The 26,671-nt window shown below is 42.5% G+C and overlaps 1 protein-coding gene across 3 annotated transcripts; it reads right to left on the bottom strand.

The window, feature by feature from the left end:
• Nucleotides 1-1,320: 1,320 nt before the first annotated feature.
• Nucleotides 1,321-23,479, bottom strand: TGS1 (trimethylguanosine synthase 1). 3 transcript variants are annotated; one of them, XM_079984869.1, is made up of 13 exons: nucleotides 23,273-23,479; nucleotides 21,370-21,434; nucleotides 19,335-19,519; nucleotides 18,023-18,848; nucleotides 15,713-15,833; nucleotides 14,068-14,154; nucleotides 12,537-12,711; nucleotides 11,361-11,703; nucleotides 10,250-10,420; nucleotides 9,880-10,023; nucleotides 9,047-9,263; nucleotides 6,276-6,354; nucleotides 1,321-1,622 (listed from the first exon to the last, which is right to left on the bottom strand). In XM_079984869.1, exons 1-13 carry the CDS (start codon nucleotides 23,389-23,391, stop codon nucleotides 1,506-1,508), a joined length of 2,649 nt encoding a protein of 882 aa, XP_079840995.1. In that variant the 5' UTR covers nucleotides 23,392-23,479; the 3' UTR covers nucleotides 1,321-1,505. The 3 variants fall into 3 exon arrangements, with proteins under 3 accessions (XP_079840995.1, XP_079840996.1, XP_079840997.1); XM_079984870.1 differs by lacking the exon at nucleotides 14,068-14,154; XM_079984871.1 differs by lacking the exon at nucleotides 23,273-23,479 and having other exon boundaries at nucleotides 21,370-21,664.
• Nucleotides 23,480-26,671: the final 3,192 nt, after the last annotated feature.

Below are 26,671 nucleotides of genomic sequence, written 5' to 3'. Positions count from 1 at the left end.
CCCTGACACTCAGTGTTCAGGGGGAGGGGCAAGCATGGCCAGGGTGAGATTTCACCCCTCCCATATCCAAGAATCTGCTGATGTTCTCTGCTGATTCTCCAGAGAGGAGGGGGCAGTTTCTGCTCTCTACTTCTTCCGCTCCAGCCTCACATCAAAGAGAGAGAGAGAGACTGAGTGTTAGAGAGAGATCGTGTGTATATATAAGGTTGCTGCTAAGAGCAGCTGCAAACACTCAGTGCAGTTCAGCATTTTCGTTTAGACCTCATTTAGCTCTGTACATAGTTGTGTATTATAGTTGTAGATAGAATAAAAGAAGATATTCTACAGAGCTGCTCTCCGAGTTGTTTATGCTCTGCTATACTCTGCTGTGCGACGATTGTCTTCTTGTTGGAGTGAAGCTGTGAGTCCACAGCACTTTGACCTGTTCCTGTGCAAAAGGTGGTCTCAGCTCGCCTAGCCCAGTCGGGGCTGAAGTGTATGAGTCCAGTTGGTGGCACTGGCTCAAGGGCGATGCTGACACAGGGTAGGGTGCACCAGAGGAGGGATTACAGGTGCTTGCATGGTGGGTCCCTTATTGAGTTCCTCTCCATTCTTGGTATCTCTGGATGCTTCACCACTGTGACCAACAGTCTGGGGGTGGTGCTGTTAAAAGACTGGGTCTGTTTGCCATAGGATCATGTGGACCCCTTAATTGTGGATGAGCAGACCTTTTATCAAGACCTGGGTGGGCCAGATGCAGCTTTGCCTGCTAACCTACTCAGATTTGGCAGGGGGAGTTGCTGTAGACCACCAGAGTTCATTTTCCATCACCAGGAAACCCTTTGGAGCAGGAGTAGAAGGCCTGTATCTGGTGTTGGGTCAGACAGGTTAGGGACCCTGCTTCCCAACAGCTTCCCAAACTGAGGTGGTCTCCAGCATAGTGCTGGAAGATTTTGGCATCCATACCAAAATCCATGCTCTGGGCCCAGTTTAGGATTTCATCATGTGCTGTCTCAAGTGGTTATCTGCCTGACACATGGAAGAGTGGGATACACCCTTTATTTGGCCTTTGCTCCAAATAGGGAGGTGTGGTGGTCTAGAAATACGGGCAGACATTGCCCCTCTGTTATAGTCTGACTACTTCCTGGTGAAGTTTGTATTTGCAGCAACTATTCCCATCTGCAAGAGGGCAGGAAGTTCAGATGGTCTATCTATCCTTGGAGGCTAATCTAGCTAATATGTTTGGGAAATGGCCTCACTGCTCTGTGTATGTAAATGGAAGTCTAATTATTAATCCACTTCACACTTTACTTTGATAACCACTTAGAAAATCCTTCAGACTTATTGTAAAATATTTTATTGATAACTGCAACAGGCATTCTAAACCATTTTTCATTAATTAACAAAATGACAATATTTTAGAGGAGCCACTGATTGTAAAATATATAACAGGCAAAGGGAGTAATCTTCAAAGCTTTGGGATAATACATTTTGCCTTGACAAGCAGGTTCACTCACATAAATAAGTCAAGGTGCATGTTTTTTTATTAGATCACCAAAGTATGCAGTTATGGTTTTCAATTTGTTGTTCAGAAAGTTTTGTTCTATTTCAACTTTTCCTCCTGGCCCAGCTAAGGAAGCTACCTAAAAAGTAAAAAGAAAGAAAAACAAGAACTGTTAAATAACTCAAAATGTGACATTGAGATGGCAATAGATTCAGGACCTTAAAAGCCCTAAACATCCTCAGCCCTGTACACCTGAAGGGGTGTCTCTATCCCCATCATTTATCCTGGACACTGAGGTCCAGCTCTGAGAGTCTTCTGACAGTTCCCTCACTGCGAGGTTACAGGGAACTGGTCAGAGGGCCTTCTCAGTAGTCGTCCCCGCCCTCCCATCAGATGTCAAGGAGATAAACACCTGACTTTTAGAAGACATCCCTGTTCAGGCAAATTTTTAATGCTTCATGTCTTACTGTGTTTGATGTCTGAATTTGCTGGAAGCTGTCCAGAGTGGCTGGGGGAACCCAGTCAGATGGGTGGCATATAAAGAATAAGTTGTTGTTGTTGTTGTTGTTGTTATTATTATTATTAGTATAAGCAGGAAGGCTCATCTAGCCCAACCTGTTTCAGAAAACCCACTACCACAAGAACTTTGATAGGCGACTATAAGCCTCTGCTGGGGAAATAATCAAGTCCATAAGAAGTTGAAATAAATGCTACCTGTTCCATACACAGGGACAGCTAGGAAGGCATAGCTAAGGAGCTCTATTCATTGATAAGGCCATGGTGTGTGGGGAAACAGGTTTCTTTTTATTCAAAAGTGGGGGACATTTTGGGGCAAGCAAGGCCCATACAAAGAGGATATGTTCCATTTGAACTAGAATGGAACCAGACTGTTGACACTTAGAAATACAGGAAGCTCAGTCTTATACTGTGTCAGACTATAGATCCATCTAGCTCAGCATTGTCTACACTGACTGGCAGCGGCTCTTCAGAGTTTCAGAGAGTGTTCTCTCCCAGCCCTGTCTGGAGATGCTGTGGATGGGGCCTGGGAGCTTCTGAATGCAAAGCAGATGCTTTACCAGTGACCTATGGCCCCCTTTAATAGCACAAAGAGGGTGATAAGTCCTTTAAACTGGCATCTTTAAACTGACTATCTGTATTATGTGGCACCTGTATTAATGCCAATTCCATCACCAATTGGCCACATTCACATGTCACTGTGAAGCACAAACCATAGCTTACCATGCATACAAAAATCACGCCTACTACCCTGCTCCCTGCTATGGTTAGGTGAAAGCAAATCACATTCTTCGCCTAGTGCTACATCCAAATCAGGGACTGTGGTTTGTCTCAGCCCTAACAAACCACAATCTGTAGCCAGATCATTTGGGAGTGAAACAAACCTACAAACCCTGGTTCAAATGAAACACAAACCAGAATGATGGTTTGTTTTCTCCCAACACTCAGAGGGAGAAGGAAAGCAGCTGTGACTCATTTGTGCATTGCAAACCATGTGACATGTGAATGTGGCTAATGCCTCCTCCCATGGCTGTATTTGGATAGAATATCAATTCATGACATGCCAGCATAAGCACTTAAGTATTAAAAGAGTAAACTGGAAGGAAGCATATCTGATTGAATATAAATCCTCCCAGTGACAAACCTACGTTTACTAAAACCCTCCCATTTCCCAGTGCTACTTCCTGACCTCCTTGCTAGATAAGGGAAAATCTTGTCTGTGGTGCAGTGATTCATTAAGGAATTACTAACTTATCTTGACTCCCCAAAATATCTCAGCAGTTTCCATTTTTGCTTTTGTACAAATGACTGGAGTCATGATCTACTTGTGTGGACTGGTTATATTACTGCAAGTGGATTTCTCTAAAGTTCATTGAACCCTGAGAGTTAAGGGGAAAAACTGGATTACACAAGACCCTCAATACAATCTAACTGCTTCTGGAAACTGCATTTACTCAGTTCCTGTCCTATGCGCACTTGTTTTGTTAAAACACACGTGCATGTAAGCAGCACAGCAGGCTTTTAGGGAAAAACAGATTGGATTATATTTAAGAGATGCATCTCTCAAAAATAAACACTCTTAGAGAAAATGAATTTCTGTTCACCCCATCAATTGAAAGAAGGAGGGATCGTCATTCAAATATACGTCACTTCCAGTTACCAGCTCCTTATGGCAAGGTGCTACATGGAAATTTCAAAATGGTCTGGAGGACACCCAAAGCCTCAGATGGACAATGTGTGTCCTGTAAAGCTCAATGGGACCTTCTCACAAATTTGAGCATCTGGATGTGAAATGCCCATATTTGCTGCACGGCCTGGGCTGTGCCTAATGGAATAAATTTCACAACTCTTTCTGTTCTCAGTGTACATGTTCTCTATCTGCAGGACATGGAGATGTACAGTTCCAGAGTGCCTGCCTATAGATTACTGAACCCAGTCAAACTTGTTCATGATCATCTCCAATGGTTTAAATTTGAGTTAACATATCTGAAAAAAGAAAAAAACACACACAAATCTTCCTGCTTCCTAGGATAGAATTGGATGTGGAAGCTGTGTTGATATTTGAAAGGGATATCCATTATGCTTGTGCAAATAATGCTATCAGTGATGAGATCTGTCTAGTCTGTGCAGCAAAGATTACTTAGGAAAAACATATCTGAGCATCCCAAACTTGACAGGTCCCTCACCACAAAGATGCCATCCTATGCACATTTACCTGTGATTACATCCCGCTAACTTGACACACCTGCCCATCCGGGACCATTTTCCTATTTGATTGTACAAGCTATCACTGACATTTTTAAGTTTTGTTTTTTCATGTGCTACCACTTTTTATCTCTGTTACCATTAGCAGGATCTGACATTTTGGGAAACTTTTGGAATTTTGGAATCTGCAATATCTCAGCAGACTTTTATGTAAACTTGGGAAAAGGCTCATGATCCTGAGGGGATAAGTATCTGCTTTTCTCTACGTACTTTGTTATTGCAACAAACCTAGAACTGCAACTGAAGAACAGACAATGGCTTAGACTGTAAGCCCAAACATTCAGCTTCTAGAAAGATCAGTCCCAGAAATGACAGCACACTGGGAATAGTGGTCTGGATGTGTGTGTGCAAACATACATACAATGAACTTTTAATAAAAGTCTGTCCTATTCCAGGGTAGGTGTGTACATCCATATAAATTGCCTTTGAAGTAGTACTTTTTACTGCAAGTTGCTATTAAGTCCCCATCATGAGCAAACATAATTATGTCTAATAACAAACACCACAAAAACAACATTTGTTGACCTAGTTTACCTTCACTTTGCTTTTGTGGTTCTGAGCTTTTTAAACAAAAATACTTTCATGCCAAGTATCCCACAACCTGAAAACTCTGTCCTGAAAAGTGTATAAAGAAAGCCAGCAGCAAACACCAAACAGTTCATTCTTTGCTTAGTTTAAAAGCACAGCATGCATAATTTACTTATGCTATCTGTATCTTTTTGGTATGACTGCTCCCTCTAGAGGAAGTAGAAAGAAACTGACAATAATTCAAGTTTGATCACCTTTGCCCCTTCAGGCAGTGTTTATATATCTTCAACATTTTAAGGCTGGATTTGGTTATTAACTGCTTATATTAAACTTTGTGGGGGTTTGTATATTGCTACATCTACAGCAATGTAAATGTTGTAAGAAAACTGAAAATGCAAAGTAACGGTGCCCAAACTTTTGAAGTGTAAAGTCAGACCCCAGTACAAGGTAGTGTAACAGGTATAGTTCAGGATCTCTGATGTGCAGCCTGCAAGCCTTTCATTGCTAGCCATGCTTGAAGACATTCCTAAAACAAGGTTTTAATGCTAAACGACCAGGGCTTGGGAACACCCTTAACCATCGTTAGAATGCTTAAATCCTTAAGTCAAAAATCCTTAAGTCAAAAATCCTTAAGTAAAAAGAGGAGAGATCTGTGTGCAAAGGGAGAAAGCTAATAATCCAATTTCCAACTTTTAAATAATTACTAGCATTGGAAAAGTTGCAGCTGCACCAGCCCAGTACAGCAAAACATTTAGTGATGGTCTTTGCCAAAAAATTACACCTGGTCCAGTTCTCTTGAGTTCTTTGCTCCGCATCAACTAGTATCTAGGGTTACATTGCCTCAGAACAAAGAGAATCCATTTATATAGTAGTCATTAACAGACCTAGCCCCTATGGATTGGCCTAACCCTTTAAAAATGCTATCTAAGCTAGCCCCTCAGGTGTTGGACTCCAAAGCCCGTCAACTCCACTCTGTAATGGACAAGGTCGGGAATGATTGGAGATGTAGAGGCCACCTGATTCCCCATCATTGTTCTACAGGGAGAAGGCTTGATAACAATAATATTCAATCTTTCCACATTCTGCATAGGCTCTCAGTACTCCTTACAACAAACGTGTAAGGTAGGTCAGTGTTATTGCAATATTGTAGATGGAGGTGGGAAGAAATGGAAGGTGAAAGACAGAGACTTGACTTAAGCCCATTGGGCAGAGGTGAAATGTCTGCTCGCAGCTCAGGGGCAGAATTCAGTCAGCAGAAGCCTTGCTTAAGGACTTTCACTTGTGCAACAGGGCTTTCCCCACCTCTGCCCCCCCAAATGGCTTGAGTGGGTGTGGGGAGAGTCCCCAGAACAGAGTATGTGTGTGTGTGTGGGGGGGATCATTCCTTTTGGCAAGCTGCAAATGCGCAACACTGAATTCCACCCTACGTCTCTAGATTAGCAACTGTACAGCACTACCCCTGAATCTGCAAATTAAAACTTACCTGATCTATGTTAGCATTACGAGGAAGAAAGTACACAATCTTGCTGGTAATCTTTTGCGACAGCTTGAAAATTTCAAATGTACAGATGTGTTAAGGAAGAAAAAGCAAATACTCTTTCAATGGGGATGGCTCTTTTAGTAAGACAGTCCCCTAAGGTAACACACATTCTTCCACAGGTATATACAGAATACCATGAGTGATATTCTGATCAGGGCCCTAGTCTACACAAGCAGCAGGATGAGGTAGCAGAGTGGAGTGTACCACTTCAGAATGCAAGATAGGTACAGTGGTACCTCGGATTAAGTACCGTAGTGACTAGGTGTATTAGATGACCCCCCAAATTGGCAGCTGCAATTTGGGAGTTCGTCTTATAAGTCCAGTCATCTAATACGCTGGGCAGCTCCGCGCTGGGAGAAAGCCGCCCGGTGCGAAGCAGGCTCCGCCCCGCCCATACCCGGCGTATAAGACGACTCCCGACTTTTTAACCTCTTTTCCGGGGTTAAAAAGTTGTCTTATACGCCGGAATCTACGGTACTTAATTCGTTCCGGAGGTCCGTTCTTAACCTGAAACTGTTCTTAACCTGAAGCAACACTATAGCTAATGGAGCGTCCTGCTGCTGCCGTGCCACCGGAGAACGATTTCTGTTCTCATCCTGAAGCAAAATTCTTAACCTGAAGTACTATTTCTGGGTTAGCAGAGTCCGTAACCTGATGCGTCTGTAACCTGAAGCATATGTAACCCGAGGTACCACTGTTAGTTTTTAAATATTCTAGTAAAAAGCAAAACACAACTATTTGCAAGTATAAAAATGAAAACAAAGCATTAACAAATCAGCAAGAAGTATTGTTCAGATTAGCCTTCTTGCTATGCTAATTTTCAATTTAGAGGTGTTAATCACTTTCAAAAACATGTCTCCCCCTACCCCTTGCAGTTTAAGTGGTATATTCCATGCAACCACTTTAGGTCTCTCCAACCTAATTTCCAGCTTCTCTGCTGCATGTACTGACCATACCCAAACTACTTGTCAAATGTTGTTCGGATGCCTGATGATCGTCTTCCAAAGCAACTACTCTATTCCCAACTTAAGAATGATAAGCATAATGCTGGTGGACAGCAAAGAGGTTTAAAGATTATCTCAAGGTAAATAAAATGTAGTATAAACACCAACAACTGGTGACAAAGAGCCCGTCATTTGGAGAATAGCCTCTACCAAAGGCAGCATGGACTTTGAAGAAGCATGAACTCAGGCCGAAAGGGAGAAACGTTTGGCAAACCCTCACAGTGATCTACCGTATTTTTCGCTCCATAGGGCGCACCGGACCATAGGGCGCACCTAGTTTTTAGACGGAGAAATCAATAAAAAAAATCTTTCCCCCCCCCCAGCCCCAAAGAGCAACGTACAGGCTGCGCACAACCTCTCCCTGCCGGAGGGGTTGCGCGCAGCTATGGCACAAGCCAAGGCAGCGAGCGGGATGGATCCCACTCGCTGCTTTAGCTTCCTCTTTAGTCCCATGCAATCTCTCCCTGCCAGGAGCGGCTGCGTGGAGCTAAAGAAGCCATAGCCCCGTGCAGCCTCTCCCTGGCACAAGCCTGCATTTGCTCCATAGGACGCACACACATTTCTCCTCAATTTTTGGAGGGGGAAAACTGCGTCCAATAGAGCGACCTGTGTCCTCACTGTGGAAGGATGTGCAAATCCAGAATCAATCTCCACAGTCTTACAGACAAACTGCTAAGACCATTTTCATGGAAGACAATCTTACTCGGCTACGAGTGATTGCCAAGGAAAAAGAAGGTATTTCTCCAGAGACAGAACTGTTTCTAACCCTCACTCATACCATATGGACAACAGATCTGAAAGGATTATCACGATGAATTTGGGAACCTGAAACTGCCCTTTACACTAGGTCCTCAATGTGGGAATTAGTTACTGAATCATCTAGGACACATGTAAAGTCATCCTATAAGAACTCAGAAATGTTAACCCAGAAGGAATTATTAGATTTAGTAGGTGATCTCGCCACAGGACCAAGAGCGAGATTTGATAAGTATCTGATTCTTTTTAGCCCTAGGAGTCTATGAACCAATTTAACATCTTTTGTCTAACAGACAGTCAAAACTAAGAACAAGGAACTGTCAAAATGTGGTGGTGTTTTTTTTAAAAGCAACTACAGAAATTTCCCAGATTACACAAGACTTTATGCCAACTCAGACAAACTCTTCAACAACAGAAATCTGGTTGTCAGCATTATAAAGGCAACATCCTAAATAGGACCAATTCTGAAAAGAAAGTCACTTTTAAAAATAAAATCTCTTGTTAGTCAGAGTACCCAAATCTCTCCTGAGAGAAACAGCAATGGACATTTGATTTACAAGAATCAGTTTGCAACACTGTCATCAGCTGCTTTGAAGAAGGTCATCACCAATCATTCAACAGTACAAAAATCTTAACTCATGACCCTGGAATTCCTATCCAAGGTGTGTCATGAAAAAAACAACAACCCCACAATAGAACTTAAGCTTAATATAAGCAACTTGAAACTAAGACTACACTTTTCAGATCATCTGAGCCCTTTGCAACTACAAAGTAAGGGGGAAGGACCCTGTTCTCTGGAAATAATTCTTTGGGAGGAAGGGTGGGGTATTAATTTAACGTATAAGATGAAATGATATATGGCAGAAAGCATAATATGTGATATGCGGTCACCCTGTAAGAAAAAAAACAGCATTTGTTTTACTGTTGAGGAACAAGTGACTTGAAAAAGGATATCCATCGGGAGAAATCATAGTTTGAACATCAAAGATTTCTGCAGCAGCATATTCAGGCCCACCCCACGGAGGGCTCAGAAACACAACATCTGCTTTTAAACTGGATGCTAGCTTCATGAAGTCTCCACAGATGAACTCTATTTTATCTGCTACTCCATAGACTTCTGCATTGTTGAGAGCAAGACTGATCTTCACAGGGTCAATATCGATTGCGATTACTAAAAAGAATGAACAAGGTATTTTTTAAAACGGAGGTTTCCCCCCCAAAAAAAATTTCAATCAGCCATGTATGTTGAAAAGCAAGGAAGCAGTGGGAATTAGTATTTGTGCCATATAAACAACCAATTGCCTAAGCTGGAATAACACCACTATATTTTCTCTGCAATTGTATAATTTTTTTGGCCGGTGTATATTGTGTAACTCTAAACTAAGCTGATAATGGTTTAAGTTTTCTAAGCAAGCAAAGCGTAAGGCTGAACTCAGATCGTCATAAAAAAAAGACTCCATCTCTTGGAAGATCTCACTAGTGAAAGCAGGAAAGGCACTTCTGCAGATTCCTCCCTCCTCTTACATCCACACAGTGGAGGGCGGAGGCAGTATCCAACACTTCCAAGACAACGTGGAAAGTGACACTGGGAACTGGAGGGAGGAATTTAGCCAATTGCAAAGACTAGATCTGTCCCCTAGTAAGAATCTTTAGCTTTAACTAGAACACACACATACACAATCTCTCTCTCTCTCTCTCTCTCTCTCTATATATATATCTACCACAACGCTAGCATTATTAATGCGCACACAGTGGATAAGAGAAAGGAAGCAAACAGAAATGTTTACCTTTTTTCCCTGCCAAGGCAAACTGAATAGCGTTTCCTCCTACGCCACAGAATGCATCTGCTATTAAGTCAGAGTTGAAGGACTGGCTTACACGATCCGCAATATGCTCTGCAATCTTCTCAGGCGTAACAGAAAACCATCCCTCTAATGGAAGAAAGCACTAGTTATATTTCTGTACTTAAAAAGGACAAGCTTGAACATAAAAATCAGTGAAGTATATAGCTCACACATGCACAATCATCATTTAGCAACTGAAGTATCAAGTGATGATCTACATGTGTAGAATGGTCTATTACAGAACTTGCCAATCACTTCAAAACAAAGTAGCTTCCAATCAATATATTCAGCTCTATCATTACTATGAATTTACCTCTGTCTAACTGAATTCCTTCATCAAATCGAGAGAACAGTCTATACCGCTGTGCCCAGTATTTAGCCAACTCAGGATCAGCAACTATTTCAGGAGGCAGGGGCTGTCCACACCTGTTTGTCTTCTTCGGTATTATCTTGATTTTCCTCTTGTTTGTAGTTTTTACTTCACCTAAACCAAAGAAAACCATTGTTGTTGTTGTTTAGTCGTTTAGTCATGTCCGACTCTTCGTGACCCCATGGACCACGTGGACCATGCAATTATAGCTCATTTCTCTTAAATGGATTTAGGAACACGAAGAAAAATCTAAACTACTTTTATTACTCATTTCAGTTCAATTTATGCATTGCTTCAGAGAGCCAGTAGGAGTCCCAAAGTGATTACAGGGACAACAGCATGCAAAATATAGCATACAATAAAAACCATTAAACTGAAATAAATATTAGTGTAATTGTTCACTTCAGCTGCTGATATTGCAACAGGGAAACAAAAAAGCCACAGCTTTATTGCTACATCTACTGTAGTAATCAAATGTGAAATTCACTACAAATTTATTCACTGGGAATAAGAAATAAAAAAAATAAAGTAGCAAAAGAAGCATCTGAAAACATACACAGACATTTCAACAAAAATTAGTACAATGAAAACCAAAACATTCTTTTCTCCCACAAAGATTTCAGAAATTTAAGAGAACACAGAAATTCTCTTAAACCAACCAACAAAACCTTTTACGCAAAACTCCCCCTAACACCTATGTTGCTTATCCTATAACATTTCTTGAGAAAGAAAGTGTTCATTGGACCAAGAAGATCTCTACTATAGGTTGGAACTGCTCTCTTGTAAAGCAAACTCACAGAAGCAGGCAGAGTTCCATGCTCCCCCACCAGCCTGCTACATTTATTTCCAGCAGAAGTTGTTGCTAGCTGGATTTTTATTCAAAGGAGTAGCTGGTGAAGTAGCACTCTGTTCAATGCCAAACAATTCCTCTTGCAAATAAAAAGGGGATTAATTTTGGTTTTTTTAGGCTTTGGGGGCTTATCAACAGTTTCTCATTCAGACACACAGACACACACACACTTTTTTAAAGCTTTTACTCAGAATTATCACATACCTTCGGCTTCCACCTGCAGGTAGTCCGGAATATCCACAGGAACTAACTCTCTTCCTGAAGGATGTGCATCTTCTCTTCCTGCCTCTTCCTTAGGCTCCTGGAACTTCCAGTCACTTGTTGCTACTACCAGATTTTCTTTGCCTTTTTCCTCAGTGCTGTTTCCTCCACGCTTAACAGAATCTGAACTGGAGAACGGCAGGTCACTTTTAGGAGAATCCAAATTATTTTGTGAGCTGGCAACGCTTTCCTGTTCCTCTGAATCACTACTGGAAGAAGGAGGGTGAACTCTGCCTTGAGACATCTCTTCCGCAGGCTCATTCACTTGTTTCAAGAAGCTTTCTACCTAGGAAGACCATGTATTACAGAACCACATTTCAAACAATTGCAGAAATGTGACTTGCTACTGAAGGGAGATTATCACTACTTCAGCAGTCTAAGTAAAAGGAGAAAGTCGTCAACAGAGCCCTACAAAGGAACACTACGTTTTGGCATTCAGGAGCATTCACCTCACAGGCTCGTAGACTCCCCCCACCCCCAGGAAGGGCTCTTCCTCCACTCCACCACTGCTTACTGTGATATCCAAGTTGCTGAAAAATTATGGCTCGGCCTTAATCTTGATAGTTTCATGTTATGTCTACAATGAACCTTGATGTAAGTGGACAATGCCATTGCAGAGAGAAACAAGCTGTTTTATCTGCGTAAACTGGTCCTTGGGTACATTGTGTTGCAGTTTCTTTCACTGCACATATGCAAACCAACGAAAACATTAGGATGGACATGCAGTACAGTCATCATATGATGCACCACCACATCAGATGACCTTGGCAGCTGCAGGGTATCTATATGTAGGAAGCTTTTGACATGGTAAAATCTCAGGTCCTGTATATGCCCAGGGAACAATCCCAGATGGTATAATGGGGCTGCGTCCTTCCTAAACATTGAAGTATCTTCTCAAGATACAGTCCTTACTAGACTAATATGAATTTAATTACTTACATAATCTAGTACACAGTAAGAAACATAAAACTGTACCGACTTTCTTTCTCTCACTAGCAACTTAGAGCATTCTAAATTATGAACACAACCTTGAACTATTTTTAAGAGCCAACAGACACACAGGTTTTAACATCAGAATCCCAAGTTCAAGACTATTAATATACCATATACAATACTGACCTTAATCAAAATGCTGCTCTTTTTAACTGCCCCTGTCTCAGGTTCTTCTGTAAAAAATATATGCTTCCTTTTGGTCTTGACTGTTCTGTGCATGTCCAAGAATTTTGATTTAAACTTCATATTTTTATTGAGATGACTCACTTTTCTTTCACTGAAGTCAGGAATGTCTCTGTATCTGGAGAAAACAGAATAAAAGTTAAAAACAACCTTTTCAGTGAGGGGGGAGAAGTTTTGCTCAGCTTCACAATATATTTATTAGCTGTGCCTTCTTCAACTGAAGGCCCCCTTTATAAGCATGCCAACACTGCCACATAAATAGGCCTAAAAAATTAATGGAGTCACAGCAGTAAACTTTGCTTTTATACATACTGTGATACATTTATAGCTTACCAAAAGGCTTTAATGCATTTTGTACGAATATATCTTGGGTTGAATCATTCAAGTATTTAAATAAGGCTTGGGGAACCTTCAAGCCTCCTAGCTAATTAAGCCCATCAAGTCTCCCCATTTGGTCTGCAATGACATTTCAGCCAAGCCATGCTCACATGCCCTATACCTGATGTCATATATGATGTTGGGGGTGGGACAGGTTAAAATCTGGCTCAGCTGAAGGGTGATTTGCAGGCAAAACCAATCAGTTTATGCAAAGTACTGCAAGTATAAGTGCTTTGGAAGGAGCTTAGAAGTCCTTTTCAAATCACTCCAGAAGACCTTGATCAGATGATTGAAAGGGACTTGGCAACAGTGAACAAAGTGCTATCTTGTGCAGTACTTTGAAAGGGGCTTCTCCAGAGGGTACCGAGTAGCACTTTGCAAGACATATGCAAGGGCAGAAATGACAGCCAACATCAATGTGAAGCCAAGTGATTGACAAGTAAGCTACCAAACATTGCCTGCCCAGGGCGAGGGAGATCATGGTCTGGCCCACTGGCCAGATCCAGTTCTCTACCTTTGATCTAAATGGATCGCGTAGGAACTGTTAGTGGAAAAAGAAAACTATTTACTATAAACAAGCAACATTCTTCCACATGGTCTTAGTTTTTCTTTTTTCTTTTTGTAATTATGAACAAGGTTAAGTATCCGTCATTTGTGACAACTTTAGTACATCAAGAAGATGCAGGAAGTGAACACCCATAGTATTTCAACAGGAAAACCTAGGAAAAGGACATATTCTACACATAAAACCAGCAACCATAAGCAGCATCACTTTTAGGAAGGGATGGCCAAATGTGGACCTCCAGGATTCTCTATCTGATCTGCAGGATAGTTTCCAAGTCACACTTCTCACTGACCCTGCTCTGCCTGCTCCTGAAGTGCTTTTGCATCTTACTTGCTTGAATGGCAAAGGTGTGTAGAAACCTGAATGGGTTGAATGTAGCCTACTGTAAAAAGGCAAGAGCCACACCTGTTGCTCCACCCACTTTTGCCAACCACTGGCATGCAGCCCCTGGCAGGTTGCCTAAGAGGCAAGGTGGTCAGGCTGAAATGGTTCCTCACCCCTGATTTAGGAAACCATTAGAACACTTATTACTTTTGTCCTCTGCCATGTTTGAGTCCCAAAAGACAGCAAATCTTTTCTGGATCAGCCTGGGAATGTTCTTCAGCATCCAATTCGTGGCTAGAAAGAAACAAAATATTTGTCACTACAGTTCACAGTAAGTTGAGACAAAACAGCTGCCTATTTTGACTTCAAATGAAGGGTAAGTCGATTTCTAAACGATTATAAAGCAGCTAAGCAAAAGAAAGTGTCCACTGAATTCAAATAAGGACTTTTATCACTTGTTTACAAGGTCAGAAATTCGCACAGCCAGGTTCCCCAATGATGTCTAATAAATGCCTTCTCAGCATTACCCGAAGTTTTGTGCCCAATATTGTTTCAAATTGAGACTTAGGGTCTTCAGTGAAAGGTAAAAAGTAACCGTACAAAACCATTTGTCTAGCTATCTCTACCAGGAAGGGAGGAGACAACCTTGGACTCATAGAATCTTAGAGTTGGAAGGGACCCAACGGTTATCTAGTCCAAAGCCCTGCAATGCAGGAATCTCAGCTAAAGCATCCATGACAGATGGCCATCCAACCTCTGCTTAAAAACCTCCAAGGAAGGAGAGTCCACCACCTCTCGTGGGAGTCTTTTCCACTGCCGAACAGCTCTTACTGTCAGAAAGTTTTTCTGAATGTTTAGTCGGAATCTCCTTTCTTGTAACTTGAAGCCAGTGCAGGAGAAAACAAGCATGCTCCCTCTTCCATGTGACAACCCTTAAGATATCTGAAGATGGCTATCATATCTCCTCCCAGTCTCCTCTTTTCCAGGCTAAACAAGCCCCGCTCCTTCAAGCGCTCCTCATAAGGCTTCGTTTCCAGATCCCTGATCATCTTGGTTGCCCTCCTCTGTACATGTTCCAGCTTGTCAACATCATTCTTAAATTGTGGTGCCCTGGACACAGTATTCCAGGTGTGGTCTGACCAAGGCAGAATAGAGTGGTACTATTACTTCCCTGGATCTGGACACTATACTTCTGTGGATGCAGCCTAGAATAGTGTTAGCGTTTTTTGCTGCTCCAAAGGTACAAGTAATCTGTTCTGTAATCTGTTCAACCCTCTGGCCAGAGCAACTGTGTGTCTATCAGCAGCCTGCTGAGTAGCAAGGAAGAGCAGGGGAAAGACAGAGAAGTGAGAGCAGAAAGGGAGAAGAGAAGGAAATGCCTGGCCATGCTGGCTTTGGCACCTTCCAACACTGATACGTGATCCCCAACAGAAAAAGGTTGCAGACCCCTGATCTAAACTATAGTGAGTCATTCTTCAATAGAAATAGACCCAAGAGAACAGCCTTATATTTCACAGAATATTCAAATCACTAGTAATAACATGAAAGCAGCAACATTTTGAAAAAGGCAATACAGCAGCCGCCAGTAAGGATTATTAAGTACAGTCATACCTTGGTTTTCGAACAGCTTAGTTCTCGAACATTTTGGTTCCCGAATGCCACAAACCTGGAAGTGACCTGGAAGGAGCTTTCTGCAGCCAATCAGAAGTTGCACTTTGGTTTCTAAATGTTTTGGAAGTCGATCAGACTTATGGAACAGATTCCGTTCAACTTCCAAGGTACAACTGTACACTAAACCATATAGGCATGCAAATGTGAATGGGAGAAGCGAAAGATATGATAGATAACCTGCCTCCTCTTTAATCTGACTTGTTTGCGTTCAGGTGGCTCATCATCATCACCATCATCACCATCACTGTGCGATCCCCTGCCTCCTGTGGCATCTGAACAAGATCTAGATGACCCCTGTGAAACTAAGAAGGAAAAGGGGGGGGGGGAGAAGAAAGCATTGCTTTGATACACTGGGGGGAAATTTGTTTTCCGCCAGGTTTTTAAGACTCCATCAGCTCCATCGTTCATGGTCAATAGTCAGGGATGATGGGAGTTGAAATCCAACAACAACTGGAAGGCCACAAGTTCCTCATCCCTGTGTTAATGAATTTTATTTGTTTGCTTGCTTAATTTGTATCCCACCAATGGTGCTCAAGATGGCCAACAATAATACAAAACACAGAAAAATATAATAAAATACAATAAAACAGCAATCTTCACGCAGTCATTCATTTCCTGTATGAGGAAAGCAATTTCAATTAAAAAAAATTATATTTTCACCAAATTCACAGTGGGAATACTGTTTTCCAGTTCCTTTTCATTAGGAACCCAACTGCACTCATCAATCTATCTGGTGTTAAGACAAAACTGTTGACTGTGCATTTGGCAAAACAAATCAATCTACCATCAATCTGAAAGCCTCTGCTTCATTAAGTATCTGATCTAGGCATTTAAAATTCAAAACTACCAGAAAGCCATTCTTTCAGAGCCTCTTTCCAAACAACAGTATAACCAGCGGCGTAGCGTGGGTTGTCAGCACCTGGGGCAAGGCAAGTAATTTGCACCCCCTAACCCGGGGCAAGGCAAGTAATTTGCGCCCCCTAACCCGGGGCAAGGCAAGTAATTTGCGCCCCTAAAGTGCCGCCGCTGCCAGCTTCTTCTTGCTGCTGCCTGGGCTGGTCGGATGTGGTTCTCTCTCGCGCTCAGCACTGCGCTGGGCGGCCGCTGCACTGTCCCTCCCCCAGATAGTCCCTCCCTCGCTCTCTCTCCGCTCCGCACCGCACTGCACGCCTGGCACCCTCCCCCTCCACAGTGGGCGGCGACCCGGCAGCTCGGATCGGATTCGCACAGCCAGCACTGTGAGAGAGAGTGAGTGAGCCAGGTGGGGCAGAGAGCTGCGAGCGCCCCCCCCCAAATGTTGCGCCCAATGCGGCTGGCACCCCCTGCACCCCCCCACACTATGCCACTGAGTATAACAAAGTCCAAGTAGCCAGCTCTGAATTGAAAACATCAGCATCTCAGGAATGTTTGGATTTCTGTTCCTGAAATAGTGACAGGGCTGGGAGGTGCCTGGGCACTGCAGTATGTTCTGATAGCACCTCAAATTGGTAGAAATGCCTTGCAAGAAAACCAAACATTTCTGTGGAAAGATCAGAGGAATTGTGGCTAGAATATTAGGGGTGTTTCAGAGAAGCAAGGTTGGGCTTTGTCTTAAGTGAAGATTGAACAAGTTTCCCTTCATGTGGATGTGGATGGAACACACACACCCTTTGCCCCTTTACCACCTCACAGACTAAAGGTCATTACCTGTACATCTTGCAAAATGGAACCAATCACTCTATTAGATTAATATTTTCAAAGTGAGACATCTGGGTGCTAAATAACCTTTGAAACCCAAGACCACAATATGGATGTGAGGCTCACTTTGTAAACAATATTCTAAAGACCATTCACATTTTGCAAATGACTCTTCTGAGTCCAAAACATATCCCTTTTGAGAAGAAATGCCTAATCCCTACCTGCCCTGGAAATGATAGGCTGCAGAAGTAGCTGCTTATGCACACTTATTTATTCTCTACTGGATTCAGTGCAGGAATGTAGTAGACAGACAATATCTCTGAGCTGGCACTGGAAGCGAGTTGAGAATGTAAGCTGGAGCGTAGCACTTCTACACAAACACTGTCTACACCAATGTTCTGCATTTCTGCTGGCTGCTTGGTTTCCAGCTCCCCTGCACTATTTTGCAGGTCACTATTATGTGTGGTGTCAACTGAGAGCACAGGGAGAGGGTCTTTTTATACCTGTGTTCCAAAGCAGCCTAGGATGCTTGAAAGACAAAGTGATCAGCTCTAGACACAAAGTCTTCGATGTGTCATCTACACTTCTTCAGCTGAGAATGTGAGTTGCAGGATTGGGGGAAAGGGGAGCGAAAGGGAAACAGGATTGCAAAGAATGGGGAATAAAACATCCAAAATAATGCAGCTTTTATATGTGCCACTCAATGGAGAAATGCACAGTACAGAATATGGGGTGGCTGCAAGGGAATTTCTTTCCTAGCATTTGCAAACACAGGGTCTTATGCCTTCTGGGAAAGGGAACCTAGTATACCAACCTGGCTTGTCTGAACATCCATTTTCAGAAGACGCATTACTTCCTCTTGTTCCCTCATCACATTTCACAGTATGAGCAATATCACAAGGACAACACCTTTCAATGCTGGTTACGCTCAGTCCTCTCTGACCATTACAATCATCCGCATTTTCCAATTTGATCCGTTCTGTTTCTTCAGAGTATAGATTTATTTTACTAATTTCAGGAAGAATGTCACTATTACAGTGATTATCATTTGGAGAAGGATTTTCCTTGCAGCTGGCACTGGACGCGAGTTGAGAATGTAAGCTGGAGCATAGCACTTCTACACAAACACTGTCTACACCAATGTTCTGCATTTCTGCTGGCTGCTTGGTTTCCAGCTCCTCTGCACTATTTTGCAGGTCACTATTATGTGTGGTGTCAACAGTCCAACCTTGACTTGCCCAGTAGTGAAATTGTTGCCAGTAATACCAGTATAGTTCATTATAGTGCTGCTCCCACTTTTCCTTTACTTCAGGATTATTCCAAGGCTCAGTAATAGACAAAAGTTCAAAATTTTTCTCTTGCCAACTTTGCCACAGAAGTCCTTCTCCATACTCACTCCAATACTTTTCCCATTTTTCTTTCATATGAAACTCATCAAGTAAAAGGTCTCCATTTTCACAGCTCTTGTCATTCTCAGATCCCTTTTTAATTGAAGAGTGATCATCGGAAAGAGACAGGTCATCTTCATCAAGATCTTCTTTCAATGATTCCTGCATTACTGTGAAAATATCTTGTTGCAGCATTTTCTTTTTTTTCTTCTTCTTCACTTTCTTACTTTTCTTACTAATATTCTCAAGTGCCTGAAATTCAGCATGAAAAAGCATAAACACAATTTTTATGTATTGTACTTTGTTCAACAGATTCTGATTCAATATGGTTACCTAGTTAATTCATTTCACAAATTTTCATGTTATAGCTTGGTTGTAACCCAGCCAGAAAATCACAAATGACACATCTACCCAGCTCTACAATTCTATGATTCTACCCCATTATATTCAACTGCTATCTTATTTGGTGTGCTCTTAGATTAACAGCCAAGAATGCATTTGCCTTCCAATTTATTATTTCCAACTCAACTTTTCTTTTGTCACACTTCTTAAAAGCCCATTTTTTTCTATTCCCTCTCTCATTTAACTTTGGTTTTTAATTCTAGAGCCAGGAGGAAAAAGAAATGTATTCCTGAAAATTCTTTTGTGGGGTTGGTTAATGCAACGTACTAAATTTACTTTACATTCCAATAACTTTAAATAGCACAAAGGAATAGAAAATACATTGGGTTTTATTACCAATGTCTTATGGGCTGCTGCATTGCCAAATTGAACAGGTAAGCCCATGCGTTTCATGAGTTCAGCCTCTGAATCAAGTTCAATGTCTTCCACTCCAGAAGTATGACTGTTAGATAAATCAGCAGTCCCAAAGGAATTATGTTTCTTGTCTTTTTCTTCATCCTCGGTGGTTACTTGATCCTCCCCTGTAAACCACAATACTAAGTTACAAAGTTGTATTTTCATTCTTACTTTTGTCAGTCATAGATTTCTAATGCATAAGAATTACAATACCAAATTATTTTCCCCAACAAGCATCCTGTGGCAGTCGTTTCAAAAGAGTACACTAAGTTCCTTAGAAAAAATGATTAATTTCCCTTAAAGCAAATTGCATTAGATGTTTATTGAAGTTTGAGAAGATGCTCTCTTGAAAATACCAAATGTAAGTGAATAATCGATTCAAATGTATATTCAGTGATTGATTCCATGCTTAGATTAACTCTGTTAGTCCAAAGCTAAAGTTCCCAAAATGCTTGAATTTAAATAAAATATTAAAAGCACAATTTCCTACTGCAGACACAATTTCTTCCTACAGGCACAAATATAAGGGGGAAAAGAACCAGAAGATGTCAGTCATGAAGACTAGATACCAAAGGCACACAACTGTCTATATGAGAACCCAGCTGCAAAACATTTCAAGCCTGAAATTCTATTTAATGCAAAACTATGTAACAAAGAAGGCAGCCAGCATCCATACCATGTTTCCCTTGTCCATGTCCCTGTTTGTGAAATGTTATCTCCATGTGAGGTTCACAGGCACCTATTCTCATGTCCTCCTTATTTTCCCATGCCTTTTACAAATATCAGCTAAATTATTTTTAGCCAGTTCTTGTTGCTGCTATGTTCTTTTCTGCTGCTTTGCTCTTGCTACCAACTTGCTGTTTTTATCATTCAACTTCTGTAGAGATTGCAATGCTGCCCTGAATACTATCAGGGCAGCACTACAATCACTACAAAAATTCATTGACGGGTGGAGTATGAATTGTACAGTAAACTAACTAAAATGAATAATTATTTGTGGAACCAGTCAAGAAACCTAAACAGAATTCACATGCAGCAGTTTGTACAGCAGTTTCTTGGGATAGGGGGGAAAGCAGGAAAGGGGCACTGCTGAGATGCCCTACCAACTGGCTGTTGGTCAGTCTCCTACTGTTTTATGGCTGCGGGCTTTTAGATGCGAGTTCTGGGATATAATTGTTTTCAGGTACTGATGTAACCATCTAATAAGAATCACTAGAATCAGGCTACGAGATACAGTGGTACATCGGGTTAAGTACTTTATTCGTTCCGGAGGTCCGTACTTAACCTGAAACTGTTCTTAACCTGAAGCACCACTTTAGCTAATGGGGCCTCCTGCTGCTGCTGCGCCGCCGGAGCACGATTTCTGTTCTCATCCTGAAGCAAAGTTCTTAACCTGAAGCACTATTTCTGGATTAGCGGAGTCAGTAACCTGAAGCGTATGTAACCTGAAGCATATGTAACCTGAAGAGTATGTAACCTGAGGTACCACTGTATTGGATAGCGTTGGGTAGAAGTGCTTAGCAGTGATTTGAATCCATGTTTATTCACATACATGTGTAACACTAAGAGTGGAATTTTGTGCACGTTCACTCAGAAGTAAGTTGATCTAGGCTCACTCCCAGGTTGATGTGTATGTAGTTCATAAGTAATACTACATTGGTTCACATACCTAAAGACACCCTATCTTGCCGATTCTCAAGCAGATTTCATATGTGGTTTGGAACAATATATTTACTCAAGCAAAACTACTGTTGTAACACTTTCCATATATACGTTCTCTTCACTTTTCCAAAAGTCTTCACCTACATTTTCTTATATGGACTTTGAAAAGTCTGTATCTGAGCATTGGGTTGATAAATTAATAGCAGGGATACAACTATAATTTGTTAATTCAAGTTTCTCTACCTTACAGGTGTGCAAACAACTTATTTTGCAATGCACACAATGTTAATTCAACATTTTGAGCATATCTTACCTATACTGTCACCTTCATCTTTGACATAAAATCCCTTCAAGCCTAGTTTGTAAAGTTTTCGATCCCTAGGGAATAAAATAAAAATACATGTCACTGTTAAGGCCATCAATGAAATATGGAAGTAAAATAGCAGATGACAAAGAAAGCATGCAAAAAAGGCCTTCTTTACACAACATGCTATAATTTTAGTTTTCCTGAAACTAGTCATCATGTACAACAAAGAGTCTTGAGACACCTTAAAGACTAAAGAATTTATTTCTTGGGCTACATTCCATTTCATCAAATGTATGAAATGTTGTCCCAAGGTATAGATAGCCCAACTCTCTTTGGCATATTCTTCTTTCTGTTGCTCTCATATGCCTTCAGCTTGACTGAAAACGGTGTGTATTTCCATTCAAGAAGTGGCAGGGGTCTGTTCAACCTGGCACGTCTCCATGCCAAGACAAAAAATGCAACGGGTTCTTATCCACAAGATGTGGTTTGTAGATAATGCAACCTTGACAGCGCAAGGAAACTCTGCAGAGACTCATCAACCCCCAGCCTACATGGAGTTTGGCTTCACCAGCAGCCTGACAAAGACCAACATCCTGTTTTATGGAAGTGAGTCATGGGTAGCTTACACCCGCCAGGAGTGACACCTCAATGCCTTCCATAAGTGCTGCGTCAGGAAGGTTTTGGGCACCACATGGCAGGGCAGAGTCTCAAACAAAGATGTTTTCTCCCAAGCTCACATTCCCAACATGTTTGCACTTCTGTCTCTGTGGCATCTATGCTGGCTTGCTCATGTACACAGAATGGAAGATGGCAGAATCCCCAAGGAAGTACTCTATGGAGAGCTGCCTTCAGGCAACAGGCCTGTTGACAGACCAACTCTAAATTACAAAGATGCCTGCAAACGTGACATGAAGGCTGGCAACATTAACCCCGTAGTATGGGAATCCTTTCCAGACAATCACGGTGCCTGGAGACGGACAGTCAGGTGCATCCACACCAGTGACCAATGGAGGAATGACCACTGGGAGGAGCACAGAGAGAAGAAACACCACGGTGCACTTGGAGCAACAAAACCAGATGGCCTAATCTGCCACAAAACATGCCTGTTCCATATCAGTCTCTACAGCCACAGCAGGCGCTGCAACTCTCCAAAAGTTTAACTTTACCCACGAAGACACACACTTCCATTGTATCCTGAGATAGACAAATGCCAACAACATGAGAAATCTAACACATAGCAGCTTTACCTTACTTTACTCGGGGGGGGGGGGAACCCTTGCATTTCACCCCACTGTTAGCTAGCAAAAGTGTGGCAGAACCTCATAATTACTAAAATCCAGGCTAAATTAGCTGAACTTGGAACCCCACTAAAGTACACGAGACTTAGTTGTGACTAATATGTCCCATCTATTTCAGTGGTACTTGAAGTTCAACTAAAACAGGAACAGGATTTCCCAAAGTGTGGTACGCGTACCCCTGGGGGTATCAATGGGTGCATGACTCCCCCTCCCCACTTCAATGTGATTTTTTGGGGTGCTGCAGAAAACAATTCAAAGATAGAAAAGTATTATTAACCCTTGCCCCCCTATATATCTCCGCTTGTGAAGATCTTTACACCAGTAAAGGTTGCGCTCTCCAAAGCGGCATGTTATTGTTCTAAGTTTGGTGGGAAACAGTGAACCGGTGGATCTAACCCACTGTCATCATGATCACCACCAGGTTGCTACTACTCAGAAGCCGCGGGAATTCAAAAGGACACTCCTCGGCGCCACTTCTCCCGCAATTAAGCCGCCTCGAATCCCTGTCAGGGAACAAGGCGGGAAATAAACGAGCAAGCAAAAAAAGCGGGTGAGACCTTCAGGCTGGCCGCTCACACCGGCTCCCCCCCCTCGCCCCCTCCCCGACTCACTCCACGAAGGCTCGCGTGCACAGGCAGAGGATGTCGCTTCCTGCCTCCGCCTCTCCTTCGCCCCGCAGCGTGAGCAGCAGCTCGGCCACCACCAGGCTCTGCGGCACCTCGCGCAACATGCCGCCGCTTCTGCCCCTCGAAAGGACTCGAGGCAAGCAAGGCTCAGAACCCCGTGGGAGAAAGAGCGTGGCGGACCCAAACGGGGACGGGTCTTTCCGGCGGAAGTGCGCCTCCGCGAGTGTTGCACCCCATAAGAGTCCGGCGGGGGGGGGGGGAAAGGCGATGGCGCGCGGGGCCGCTTTGAGGAGCAGAGAGAATTTGCTTGGCGAGGCTGGAAGGAGGTGGGGAACACCTCCCTGTTCTGCGGACATTTGAACTACAATTACAATAAAAGATTTTGTCCTGTTTCAGCCGTGCAGTTGTTTTGTGCTGTTGCCAGGTGTTCTCGAGGCCGGTTTACCCCTCCCTCTCCGCCTCCGGCACAGGAAGGCAGAGGCAAAAAAAAGGGCTGTGTCATAAGAAATGCAACTTTATCCCGCTGGATGGCGCAACATCAATCCTTAACGACAGCCCGTCTCCCATTTTCTAATGTTGTCCATGTTACAAGGAACTCTCTCTTTCCCTCTCTCTCCCTCCCTCCCTCTGTGTGTGTAAATCCACGCCCTCCATTTCCAAAAGCCACAGTGCTCTATTTTTAAAATGTGAGCTGCCACACAGGCGACTAGTTTTCCTAGAAACCACATCCTCGGTTACGGAAGCGCTTCGCCATGATGAAAAATAGGCGTTCGTGGAGATTGTACTCGTGCTCAAAAGCGCTGCTATTATTTCACATGTCCCAAAGCTAATCTCTAGAAAAGATCAAATTAACCCCTGTGCAGTAAAACATGTTTCACGTCGTGGTGTCTTCTGGATTTTGTTGTTGTTCTGCTTAAGAGCATTATCATAAATTATTTTCCCCTTACAAATACCCCATAACTCTTTACCATACCAGACACACGTTGGCTCTCATTTGGTCTCTTTAAAACTAAGACAGAACCACAGTTGCCCCCTGTCTCTCTACTTGGGCATCCTTGTCATTATGTCTAATAAAAATAATGCATGAGCAAAGACACATAACTACCCTTCTTCTCCACACTGTGTCACATTGATCAGTCAAGAAAGAAGACTGTGCAATGCACAGTTGTTACCCATTGTTCTTTTTAGACCAGGAATGGGGAACATGAGGGTCCAAATTTCATAGAGCCCGTGGCTCAAATTCATACAGATTGGAGGAGCCCAGTGAAACAGAGTGGGCAGGAGGGGGGAACTGGGGGAGGAAATAGGAAGCCTAAACAGGCCAGATCTCTGGAAGAACAATCTGTCCAATCTTGTCTATCCGCTAGCAGCCCAGAGAGAATGTGGGGAGGGGGAGGAATTGAGTAAGGGAACTGGGGTAGCAGAAAGAGAAAATGTAGCTTTGTCTACCACTGACTTCAGTCCCACCCATGTACATCCACCTGATTACACCAAGGGAATGTGGCCGTTACAAAGAAGCAAAGAGTGATAGTGGTCTTTGTTTCCTATCATGTCTAGTGTGATCCTTATACAGTACCGCAGTTTGTCGCTTGCTCTAATAACACTGTTAATATTTCCAATTCTTAGAACATGTATCTGAAAAATTTAAGTTTGCACCTATAGAAAGCCTGCTCAGGAGGATATTTCGAGAGATGTGCTGAGCCCTGCTCTCAGCTTCGAATGGCATTCACAGAAGGCATGGAAAACAGGAATGGGGTTGTGCCAAGTGACCTCATCATTGACCTCCACAAGTTCAAGTGAAAGATGTATACAGCTGTATGAATTTAATGCCCTGCTCTCACCTTCTGTTGAACACACTGAAATTGAGTGGGACCAATCAGTTCAATCCCTCACCCTCTGTTTAATGAATGTGAGAATAGGGCTCCACTCTCCCATACACATGGATGTTAGCAACCTCCTAGTGATATAGCAATAAAACTGCTAGCACATGTACAAAGCTAACAGGATCTGGTATGCTTTCAAGCTGGATGGGGGACTGAATGTTGAGATTGCTGGCATTGCAGGGGGTTGGGCTAGATGACCTTCAGGATACCTTTCAACTCTATGATTCTATGATAGACACATAGAAAGCAGAATCTCAGAATTGTAAAGACACTCATGACATATGAGAACCTGTACCCGCCCAAGGTCTCCTGGACCATCAGAGTGTGTCTTACCTCCTGCAGAGTCCATTATTCTGAAAAGTTGGGTACGCTTTTCAATACTGTGTTTGATAGACTCTTTTTATAATTCTGTTGCACACAACTCCAATATCTGACAGGTGTGTGATTCCATGAGTGCTTATCCAGGGTATGTGTTTCCTTTAGAATGAGGGACAGTCGAGACTGTGGGGTCTTTATGATATATGGTTTATTCTCTCTCTCTCTCTCTCTCTCACACACACACACACACACACACACACACACACAACCCGAACCTATGATGAAGGAGTTCACATCATTAAGACCCGAAGAGGGTTTTGCTTCTCCTTATTGTTTAGTCGTTTAGTCGTGTTTGACTCTTCGTGACCCTATGGACCAGAGCACTTCTGCTTCTCCTATTTCAACAGGCTCTTTTTATTGCTCAGTCTCCCGGCTGCCCAACCTACAGCCTGCCAGCTTCTACCTTTAAGCTCACATAACTGCGCAACTTTGGCCTTTGTCACCATCCTATTTGTCTTATGCCACAGAGGCACTCCCTTTGCTACCTTAATGGCCCATACTTAGAGAGCCATTATTTCATCAGGAAGCTAGCCAGGCTATTCCAGGAATTGAACCTATGCTCATCCCAGGAATTAGAGGGCGGTTCAGACATACAGCCTACTTCCCCAACACATAACAATATAGTGGCCTCTTTCCTCTTCTGCACCTCTCCTAGCTCACCACTGGAACTGCAAGCCCCAAATCCTTCCCTTCCCTTCATTTTTTTTTAAATACATATTTATTAAAGTTTTTTGAATACAAATGCATAAATAATAAACAACATTACTTATATCATAACATAATTTCGTCACTTCTTTGGACTCCCTCACGTCTCCCGCTTCCACTTACATCGTTACAAAAAAATTTTCCAAGCAAATTACCCACTTGTTTACAATCTTATCTCCGCTCATTTAAATAAAATCTAGCAATTCTCCAAAAAGTTTATATTTTCCTTAATCTCACTTATCGTCAAATTCAGATCTAATTCAGTGGTGGGCAGTTATTTATGATCTAGCATCCTTCTTAACATTCAACCAAATTACAATATTTTTGTAAATAAATCTTGAATTTCCTCCAGTCTTCCTCAACCCTCTCCTCTCCCAGGTCTCGGATTCTACCAGTCATCTCGGCCAGTTGCATATAG

This window comes from Podarcis cretensis (assembly GCF_951804945.1).
Source record: "Podarcis cretensis genome assembly, chromosome: 7".
In the NCBI taxonomy this organism is placed as follows: domain Eukaryota; kingdom Metazoa; phylum Chordata; class Lepidosauria; order Squamata; family Lacertidae; genus Podarcis; species Podarcis cretensis.
This window is presented reverse-complemented; position numbering and strand designations above follow the sequence as displayed.

Coding starts and splice junctions, on each gene's coding strand:
- TGS1 (XM_079984871.1), bottom strand. CDS start 21,649: ATGAAATGGAATGTAGCCCAAGAAATAAATTCTTTAGTCTTTAAGGTG. Junction 18,849..19,334: donor CAGCAGCCCATAAGACATTG/GTAATAAAACCC, acceptor GCTGAATTTCAG/GCACTTGAGAATATTAGTAA. Junction 11,704..12,536: donor AGAGCAGCATTTTGATTAAG/GTCAGTATTGTA, acceptor TGGTCTTCCTAG/GTAGAAAGCTTCTTGAAACA.